Source organism: Vigna unguiculata, chromosome 4 (genome assembly GCF_004118075.2).
Source record: "Vigna unguiculata cultivar IT97K-499-35 chromosome 4, ASM411807v1, whole genome shotgun sequence".
Taxonomy (NCBI): Eukaryota; Viridiplantae; Streptophyta; class Magnoliopsida; order Fabales; family Fabaceae; genus Vigna; species Vigna unguiculata.
Genome location: NC_040282.1, coordinates 15,598,769 through 15,609,803, shown reverse-complemented (window position 1 = coordinate 15,609,803; position 11,035 = coordinate 15,598,769). Strand labels below are relative to the sequence as shown.

The window sequence follows — 11,035 nt, the reverse complement described above, 5'->3', positions numbered from 1 at the left end:
TAAGTGGATCTCATGATTTTTCATCAAAAGCTTTATTGCTTTGTCCAGCCAGCCATACATAGGCATAAAATAAATTCATAATATTTGTGAAATCTCTTTTCACAATATTTTTGTCACATGAGCAAATTAGTTGCTTAGATGCTTTAGTTCTTTATTTAATGGTATCCCAATATCCATTGCATCTACATGTATTTCAACATTTAAAATCCAATATAAGAAAGTCTTCCTTATAATATCAAGGGTCACAAATCCAAATTTTGCAATGTTTCGCGTGTTTAGAACCAGCACATAAAATAATAATATTAATAATAATCATCATCATCAAAATAATAATAATAATCACCATCATAATAAAAATAAAAATAAAAAGATGGAGATGAGAATTGATAAAGTCGAACAATTCTTATCACAAGAGGAAGAAATTGATAAAGTCGAACAATTCTTATCACAATTGAGAAAGGATTAGAAAAAGCCTGGATTGAAACACATAGAGCACTGTCGTTAAAGAGAAAAAGCTTCCACTAGTCCTTAGTTGGTTGGAGCATCGTGCTGATAAAGTGTTATGAAATAAAGCAAATAACAAAGAGAGTAATAAATAACAGAGAAGAGAAGAAACGATAGATAATAGAGAATAGGGAGTAACTCATCTATGTATTATTATTGATAGGAAGAGTCTTATTTATAGATACAATATGTAATCCATAAAAAAAACAAATCAACTTAGTTAATACAAATATTTACATAAAGAGTAATGAATCATATGAGTATCAATTATATGAGTAAATGTATCAAATCAATGGACAATCATTAATTCATAACAATTTCTAAAATATACAACTAATTATACATTTTTTTCCCAATTGTGTAATTACGTTGGGAATGCTAATTTCATTTGGAACGTGATAATTAAGAAGATAAAATATGTTGTTAAATGAGTTTTGTCATCGAATGAAAATGTTGAAAGTAAAAAAAAAAGGAGAATACTAAAAACTAGGAAAGGTATTTGAAATGAGACAAGTGGTTTTGGTAAAAAGTAGAAGTCAAAAATAATGGAGAAATGAAAACAATATATTTCAATAAAGTCAGATGTTTGACAATGGAGGGAAAAAATATTACATTTCACCATAAAAAGGAGACAACAAAAATTAGTTATTAATTGTAAAATTTTATAGGACAAGCAAAAGAGAGGCTCTTAAGATAATAGATCATAGTGAAGTTTATGAGCCAATATGTGAACTTTGGATGCGTATAGAACAGCATTCATGAAGCTATTTAATGAGATTATGAACTTTTAAGAAAATGTTAGCGGGTAAGAATTCTTTGGTTCCTATATTTAAGAACAACGACAATATTAAAAATTGTTCACATTGTAGATGCATCAAACTTATATAATTCACACTATGAAATTATGAAAAAATATGATTGAACACAGGTTGAGGAGAAATGCATGGATTGTAGAGAAGCAATTTTGTTTTGTCAAAAACTTTCACGATAAAAGACATTTATCTTTCATTCTAGTTGTTGGATAAGTATCCAAGTAGAGACAAAGATTTGCATATGATTCTTCTTGTTTAGAAATTAGAGATAATGGATCAAGTGTCGAGAAAAGAATTTGAAAAAAAAAAGGTGTTTGCTTGACTTTTACATATAGGACACAAGACATTACGATGAACTATCTACTAGTATAACAAGTGAAACTAAGGATTTTTCCTATGGAAACAGATAATTACATTTAAGATTTTCCTTAAATTTTCACTTGTTTAATATAGTTGTAGATATGCTTAGTCTAGATATACAAACTACTATCCCTTATTACATATTTGTTGCAGATGTTTTAGTTTTATTTGAGAAATTTAGGAAAGTAGTCAACTAACTTGAACTTTATAGATAAACTTTGGAAAGAATTTTCTCTGAAATAGGAGTAAGATAGAAAATAGACATTTATATGTTAGCAAGAGATGAGAAAAATAAGATTTGGAAATTAGAAAGCGAATATGTCACATACATTTAAGTTTAAATATTGGGATTAATAAATAGTAGAAAAACTATTAAGAATGTCACACATACGATACAGGTAAGATATCAGCATAGAAAAATAGGTATTGAAATTATTTCTGATCACAAAATACTAAAGAAACTCAGACAGATTTGGTCTTATTTTTATGCATCCAATATATACTTTATGATAATAAATGTCATGCTTTAAATAGATATGAGAAAAAAGATAAAGGAATATGTTATTACATGAGATAGGAGACAAAATGATTGTTTACTAGGAGATATTGTTGTGACATTAACTTAAAATGATAGAAAAAAATATTACATATTATATGATGTTTACTTTTGTGAGGAGAGAAAGGTAAAATGTACATGAAAAAGTAGTAAAAAATTCTTATGAGTGCACCATACTTAATAATTTTAGTCAAATACTAAGTTTACATGCTGCCACAACACTAATGCTCATTCTATATTGTAAATATGTAAAAACCTCAACTCGTTTTTTTTTCTTCTTCTTTTATTCTTTCTTTTCTTTAGCATACATATATAGAGAAATTCATCTGCAATCAAAATCAATCACATCTCTAGGACTCCATTCATTTGTTTCATATATAAAGACATTCTTTGAAGATTGATAAGTTGTACACATGACACCCACACAACTTCATGCATGATTAACATTGAGTGGAGAACATTGGGTAGTACCTACTAAAAAGCTACAACATGTAAATATTGTAGCAGATAACAACAAAACTATAAGAAACTGGCATTTTGAACACAACAGCCAATCATTAAACATTTAGTAGATCTGAAAACTATGCAGTGAAATCTGTTCCAAGAACACCTTTGAGATTAGATCTATACAGGAAGTTGCAGTGTACTCCAAAAGTTCCATGTCAAGAAGTCTAAGTATACATTCAGTTAAGACAGGGAAGGGAGAAATAGATGCAAAAAAGGATTAGATTCAGATTTGGTTTCCCTTCAATCAGCTACAACACCCACCTCTTGCAGAAACAGTTCCATCTCTGCCTCCTGATTGACCTTGGGAACGTCCATAGCCAACTTTTATACCAGATGACTGCAACAACAGATTCATTGGTGATCTAGCCAAAAGGGGTACATAAGGATGCATGGAAAGTTCCATTTTATGTTATATGTTGTTTATTACAAGAAAAAAGAAAAAGCAACCATGCTTCATTTTGGTGAAACCAACCATCATCAGAGCAACCTAAATCTCAGATGATACAGTGATAATTACCAAATGAAATGAAAATGTCAAATTTCTTATACCTATTATGACAATAAAATGATGAAAACATCCATTCTTAAGAAACCTTCCATCACTTTTTGGACGGAAAATAATAGATATTTACCTCATTCGACACATCAAAGACACCTTCCTGAATATTCTGAAGAATCTTTGCAGCAGTCCTTATATAAGCCTGCAGAATGAGCAGTAAGTTACTTTTCATGGTAATAAATTTCACAGTATCCTTGAGGTTGCAAAGCATATGTCCTATATTTTGCTTGATATCGATTGAGATGCATCACCTCTTCCACATTTTGAGCAGTCCTAGCAGAAGCCTCCAAAAACAGAAGTCCATTTTCCTTTGCAAACTGCTCTCCCTCCTCTTTGCTCACTGCTCTTCGATGAGACAGGTCACACTTGTTCCCTATGAGCATGATGCTCATGTTAGGATTGGCATGCTGCCGAGCATCTTCCAGCCAACTTGCTAAATGATTAAATGTGTCTCTCCTGGTCAAAAAAAGAGTTTTTTGGTTTTCAGTCGAAGGGACTTTGAAAAAAGAACAAACCTCAGATTTAAACCCCCACCACCAGATACAAAAAAGCAAAAATGAAAAGGGGAAAAGAATCATTGGGCATTATACTTATTTGTTTATATGAAACAAAAAATGTACACTGTTTGGGAGCCACAATGGAAGCAACAAGGGATACATACCAGCACTGCACATGTGGTTCAAACATTAAACTTTAATGATAACGTAAGACACAAATGTTTACTTCAAAAGAATTGAAACTACCCGTGACAAAAGAGAAGGTAACAGTATAGCTACAGTTAGCCACCAAAACTTCAAAAGTTTGTAGAGTCATAACTGCACAATTATGCTGCATTTCACTTCTATTACATTCCTAGCACTCATGAAAGTGGTAAATAAATAACCACACAGCATAAGTGGTATGTTGTTCAATATAATTCTAAAGAAATGCACACCATGAACTCTATGTCAAATTGTAAATAGCACCACCCACCTTGTAATGTCGTAAACTAGGAGTGCTCCGGCTGCTCCTCTATAGTAAGATCTTGTGATGGATCTAAAAGACTCTTGTCCAGCCTATAGTAAAACAACGGTGTTCTGCATAAGTACCTAAATATTGTTGAAAATAGCATCCTTGTTTAGACATGACAATATATATGAATAAAGAATTCCATCTTCAACACCAAGAATTTTTAATCTTATTAAGATCCTACCGATACACCATGTTGTGGATCAAAGGAAGTAATCAAACCATTCAGTACAACATCAATTTGGCCTCACCATGCAATGCCAATCAATGTAATTCCAGGCTTAGCCTTACAACAAACTAAAGAATTGGGTATATTTTATATACTAAATTGGCCTCGGACAGACATAATTTCAGTAATCAATCGTTGCATGATTCAATAACTACGAACTTCAAGGACTAGCTTATATAAATCAATGAAAAACATAAAGAAATTAAGTAGCATCACAGATAAAGAACATTAAGCAACCTGAGACATAAATAATAGGTTGTGTGTTGGATATATCTGCACGAACAAGTTCAACTAGAGATTTGCAATCCTAAAACGGTTTATAATCATTCTCAACAACATTCTGATTTCTTTGTCACAATCATAAATCCAGTACCCTTTTACTGTATACATACATACCCCTTATTCCTAACCATGTCCCTGCACTCCTATTTACCATGATACAATAAAGACAAAGAATAAAAGAATACATTAAAAAAGTAAACAGACTTATTTTCTTTGGGCTTGCGTTTCCAAAATTGATTCTGCAACACCAATTTTGATTAAAATTGATTTTGAAATTACTTGATTTATGTTTGAGTTATTTACTTTCTAAAAAGTCTATGCAAAATTCGCCACAAAATTTTCTGTGCAACCCAAAAGTTGCTTAATGTGTCTTTGGTTTCACCTTAAACTTTCCAGAATCACATAGAAACGATAAACTTTGGCATGTTCAGTTTTACGTTTTATAGGTCCAAAATTTACTGAGTTTAAGCAACTTTAAGAAGCTTTCGCGTCAGAATAAAAACTGTATATTATTTTACTTCTAGATTGCTTTTATGATAAAAACATTTGAACAATATCGCATCAAATTAAAAACAATTCTAAAAAAAAAAACAATTTCATCCAAAATCAAACTTAAAATACGCGTAAACTTGTTTCAACTCAAAGTCAATTCTAAACCCAGAACCAATTTCTTAAAGTTTCACCTAAAATCTAGGTAGCTAGCATTTGAACATAATGTTGGATGATTCAGCATGAAACCATACACGCCAAAAAAATCAAACAATCAAACAAATTAAAAAGTGATCACAACTATTTTACTTAGTGTTCTAGCACATACACATACCCTTGATCAATTCTCATCTAATTTAAAATACCCTACCTAACAAATAGTAATAAAAAAAAACACAATTAAGCCACAGATTTTAACTTTAAAAAAAAAGTAAAATAAAGAGATAGAAAGGGGGAGAGGGTGAACTGACAGTATCCCATATCTGAAGCTTGATGGGTCGAGAATCGATGGTGACCATTCGAGCGCCAAACTCAACACCAATAGTGAGATCATGAACAGGTTGGAACCTCTTATCAGTGAATTGGAGGAGCAGGCACGATTTCCCTACACCTGCACCGCACCGGAGAAAAACCCAAACTTGGAGTGAGATTCGGAGACCCAATTGCGAGAAGAAAAGAAAAGAGGGCACAGAAGAACCTAACCTGTGTCGCCGATGATGATGTACTTGAATAGGTAGTCGTACGACATCGCTGAACCTCTGAAGCGACGTCGTTTGCAGAAAGCAAAACAGAGAAAAGAATAAAAATAGGAAGGTTTTAGTGTGGGTTGGAGAATAAGACGAAGAAGGAAGGAAGAAAGTGATGCACAGTGAGAATGGTGAGTTTGAATCCCAACGAAAGCAAGAAGTGACGTATTTGTATAGCTTGTTTCTTTAATTCGTCTTCGAGTCCAGATCATTTATTATTTCTTTTCTTTTAATTTAGATTTTTAGAATTTGTTTTCTGAGATGTTTATGTTTTTTAATGAGAATTTATTATCTTTTCTTTTAATGAGATGTTTTTGGAGTCTGAATTTTCTATTGAAATTTTTATTTTATTTTATTTTGTTAAATTTTAAAATATATTGACATTAGTATGTTAAAATAGTTTTTTAATATAATTAAATATTAAAATTAATAAAAAATGTAAATTCAATTTTTTATTTGAATTTTCATTGATGGATGCACTTCTCCTTGTCCTTAGGATTAATTACTGATTATATCATCTAGGAAACTATAGAAAGTTTGTCCTGCCAACCGTTCAACATTAGGTTCATGAAAAGGAGAGGAAAATAATTCTTTCGAGTGGCTTGATTAAACTTCCTATAACCAATACACATCCGCCACCCAATGACTATTTGAGTTGGAATTAACTCCTTTTTCTCATTCTCACAAACTTGTTAGTGAAAAAGGCAAGTGCATCGGTCGTGTAACGTCCTAGCCGGAAATTACTATTTAAAAATAAATAAGAAACAAGATTTATAAAACATCGTATTTATTCTCGTAATTTCCCAAAAACGCGGGAAAATTAAAAGTTCAACATAGCGTCCGTAGTAATTAAAATCATACTATTCCATTATTACAAAATCAAACCATAACAAAATTAAAAGTAAATCATAATAAGACTGAATAAATAATCCCGTCACATTCCCCACTTCGTCTCTACGTATCCGCCTGCTCACCTGCATTATCATCTGCTCCCATGTAACGAGTTACATGATCATCGCCACACACACACAGATAGGGTGAGCTCATTTAAATAAAACCAAACACATAAAATATTAAATACAACATCGCAACCTTAAAACCCCGAGTTAGTATTCTTCTCCCTTGTTCCTTACTTCTCCACTTTCAATACTTTCATTAGACGTCTATAATTTCTATATCCTTTAGGTGAGAATGATGATCGATCTTTGCTGCACGAGTGTCTACTCGCCCCTCCGACTACAAGCCACTACCTGATAGTCCACACGTGGGAATAACGTTGCCACAGCATCACACTGTGACACCAAGTGGAGCTCCCCGAAACAAACATGAAGTTTGTAGCTGTTCCAGACTACCAAAGCTCTATCAGAATCATTCTAAAGAGGGCAATCACCCGAACCTCGCCGTACGAGCCACAACTCGCACACTCCACTGGACTTCCTAAACCACCAGGTCACAGCCTAGAGTGGTCACGTGTTACCCCAATACAAGATTACACTCGTAACTGGGCCCTCAGCCAAAGCATCGCATCATGAACATCCCCTAAAGATGTGTAGAAACCTTTCCTTACGCACCATCACTAAACCAAAACCGCTTGGCGCGCATCCCACGTCGCCAGGCACACACTAGGTTCAGACCGCCTGGCGGGCATCACACACCGCCAAACGCCACGCGCCCGCAGAATCATCACTGCACCATCACCGCCTGGCGGACTCCGTCCCGCCGCCAGGCGCCACTTGTCGCCACCGCCAAGCGCACCTGCCCGCGCCGCCAGGCGCCACCGTGCCATCAGGACCTCTGCTATACCAGACCGCCTGGCGGAACTACCCCTACTGCCAGGCGCCACGCGTCAATAGTGGCCACTGCCACTGATTTGTGTTCCGTTTGCCTGGTGGCTCGCTCTCGCCGCCAGACGCCATACCAGTAGTGCAATGCTACTGGTTTTTAGCACTTAAAACAGATCCCCAAGGGATCCCAATCATACAACATAACAATTTACAACACAGCCTGGTTTTCCAGTCATACAACTGTAATAAGATTACACCACACCCATTCAAACCTGCCATCAAATCAAGTATTGTCATGCACCCATACTCTCCTTCACTTACCCCTTTAAACATGCCACATACATTCCACATACACCCCGTCTTAGGATCATACAGTCTGATATTTTTATAAACTCATTACACCACACTTTTGTCAATATTGCATATGTACCTCAATAAAAATTCACAAGCACAAAACCACGTAATTATCAAGCACCATCCATACCATATCTCACATAATTATCTCACTCGTACCCAATTAACATACATTCTGAATTTAACTTACCACATGCACCCAATTATGCTTCATTAGAAGTTACTTGAACTCATCAAAGGCTTATTCATGTATTTTACAAACTCCAAAATCAGCAATATTAAGTAATGTATATTTCTAGTTACTGACCTCCAAATCCAATCTCCACCGTTTAAAGTGAAGAACCACATGTTATGGACCACCTGTCAAAATTTCACCTAAATCGGACGGTTAACGAATCGGGAAATGCAGTTTTACGAAAACTGTGTGAACTAGAAAAATTGGTGGCGCCTAGCGCCCAGAATCAGACGACTGGCGCCCGGCGGGACTAAAATACCGCTCGGTGATTACTGTTACGCAAAAAGTACGAAAAACAGTGTTTTTTGTGAATCAACACACCACGCACCTCTGGTGTGGCGCCTGGCGGCCAATATGGTGCCGCCAGGCGGTTCCTACAATTCCAGGAATCCAGAATTTTCCTCAACACCTTCGAACCTTATTCCAACCCCTACAATTCTGATTCCACTCGATTTTCGATCCAATAGGCTGCCTTCACATCTTACCTTCTCCTCATTTGCGTATTACATGCCCCATTCCCTCAATTACCACACTTCTACAAGATTTGATACCTCGTTCTTGGCCACCAAATTGTTCAAATAAATTTCAAATTCCATTTCTTTATTATTATCCCACAGAATACAAATCAACATATGTAATGTGTATTATCTCATCTTCTCATTCCCGTATAACCTCCCATACCCAAACAACCTAAGGTTCATGTAATTTTCGAAACTACACAGTTATAATATCCAATTCACCATGCAATTATTCACACACCGTAGAATTTCAATTCCAACATCATCACGCCACGAAACCATCAAAAATCAGTGTAAAACTGGCAATCCAACGCACACCGCCTGGCGGGTCTCCTTCGGCCGCCCGACGGTTCATAAAAGAACCCAGAAACTGACGCAAACGCATGTGCAGCCTAGCGGCAGTCCTTGCGCCGCCAGGCGGTTTCTAGAAAAATCCAGAAAATTCAAACAGAACAAGGACTCACAGATTTTTCATGTCAAACATGACTCAGAACACATCATCATACTATATATATATAGATAAAACACGCAACAATCATAATTTAAAACAACGAAGGAACTCCCTTAACCTGGTTTCCTCTGCCAAAATTGAAGATTGCAAGCTTTTTCCTTGATCACCAATGGCCTCCTTTGTCTTTCTCTTCCCACTCACCCTTTGCTTCACTCAATTCACCCAATACACTCCCAATTTCCTCTTACCCTTAATTAGCTTTTTATTGTGCTCTTAATATGGTTTGATTGCACCAAAACGAAAATAGCATTAACCCACAATTAGTCATCACTTCATGGCCTACTACCTTTTCTGTTTCCAGCCACCCTTGCTGCCACATGCCTTAGGGTTTATGTGCATCTTCACTTCCATGCTAGAGTAGATGTTAACAAAAAGAAAATAATTTTGTTCAAACCAAGGTTTGAACCCCTAACCATGCGAATATTGAGTCAATGCTAACCATCATGCCAATTCATGTTTCATGCTAAACTAACATAACTCAATTACTATATTCTTACTTAACATGCACATTCATATTATTAAAACAATAATAATTAAATAATACATAAGTGGCTTACATAGGACTCAAACCCAAGTCCTCTCACACAACCAAAGTACTCTCAACCACATGAGCTAGTACTTTTCCACGTCATATCAACCACTATTAAATGCCATAAAGGCTTCCACGACCCACATTTATTAATTATTTATTTATTTAATTAATTAAATTTCTCGGGTCTTACAGGTCGCACATAGCGAGTAATAAGTATTTTATCGTTGTTCCAAGGGACTTATGCAACACATGAAAAATTTCACATTCAATAACCCAATTAGACCACAAAGTTCACAAAAACACAAAGAAACTCTTTTTGTATTTTTATCAAAAAGTTGGTGTGCAATAAGAAAATTAACAGAGTATTTACAATTGTCAAGATTAAACTTCAACCACTTCATTCTCATGCATTCTAAATTATTTTAATTCCATATTCATGTTAAAATCAACTCACAAGAATACTCAAATCCTATTCCTATGGCCTTTGAGCATATGATCACTCATCAAGTTCCAATCCTTTGAATCCACAAGAAATGAAATCATGCATTAGTTTCAAGAGTCTAAGATTACTAATGAACCAAGTTCTATTCCTAGACATCCATTAGGTATTCAATTTCATGTCTAGATTCTAAAGATATGTCCCAACTATAAGACCCGTGAAAATTAATTAATTAAATAATTAATTAATTAATAAATACGGGTAGTGGGAGCCTTTATGACATTAAATATTGATTGATGTGACGTTGAAAAGTACTAGCCTAAGTGGTTGAGAGTACTTGATTGTGTGAGAGGACTTGGGTTCAAGTCCTATGTATGCCAATTATGTGTTGTTTGATTTATTATTAAATTTAATAATGTGCATGATCATGTTGAGTGATAACATAAGTATAGAATTATGTGAATTATCATGAAATGTGAGTTGGTTGAATGGTTATGCATTGATTTGACAATTGGCATGGTATGGGTTCGAACATTGGTGAACTCAAAGTTAGCTCTCTTTTTTACTATCGTGGCCTGAATATGAAAGGGTAGAATGCATGAAATTAGTG

The 11,035-nt window shown here is 34.8% G+C and overlaps 1 protein-coding gene across 1 annotated transcript; it reads right to left on the bottom strand.

Annotated features, from left to right (window-relative positions):
* Positions 1 to 2,646: 2,646 nt before the first annotated feature.
* LOC114181020 (ras-related protein RABB1b) lies at positions 2,647 to 6,218 on the bottom strand. The gene is made up of 6 exons (XM_028067334.1): positions 6,009 to 6,218; positions 5,777 to 5,916; positions 4,271 to 4,353; positions 3,550 to 3,754; positions 3,372 to 3,440; positions 2,647 to 3,076 (listed from the first exon to the last, which is right to left on the bottom strand). The coding sequence occupies exons 1-6, from the start codon at positions 6,052 to 6,054 to the stop codon at positions 2,984 to 2,986; spliced, it is 636 nt and encodes a 211-aa protein (XP_027923135.1). The 5' UTR covers positions 6,055 to 6,218; the 3' UTR covers positions 2,647 to 2,983.
* Positions 6,219 to 11,035: the final 4,817 nt, after the last annotated feature.

Coding starts and splice junctions, on each gene's coding strand:
- LOC114181020 (XM_028067334.1), bottom strand. CDS start 6,054: ATGTCGTACGACTACCTATTCAAGTACATCATCATCGGCGACACAG. Junction 5,917..6,008: donor CATCATCATCGGCGACACAG/GTTAGGTTCTTC, acceptor GGTGCGGTGCAG/GTGTAGGGAAATCGTGCCTG. Junction 4,354..5,776: donor AGCTTCAGATATGGGATACT/GTCAGTTCACCC, acceptor GTTTTACTATAG/GCTGGACAAGAGTCTTTTAG.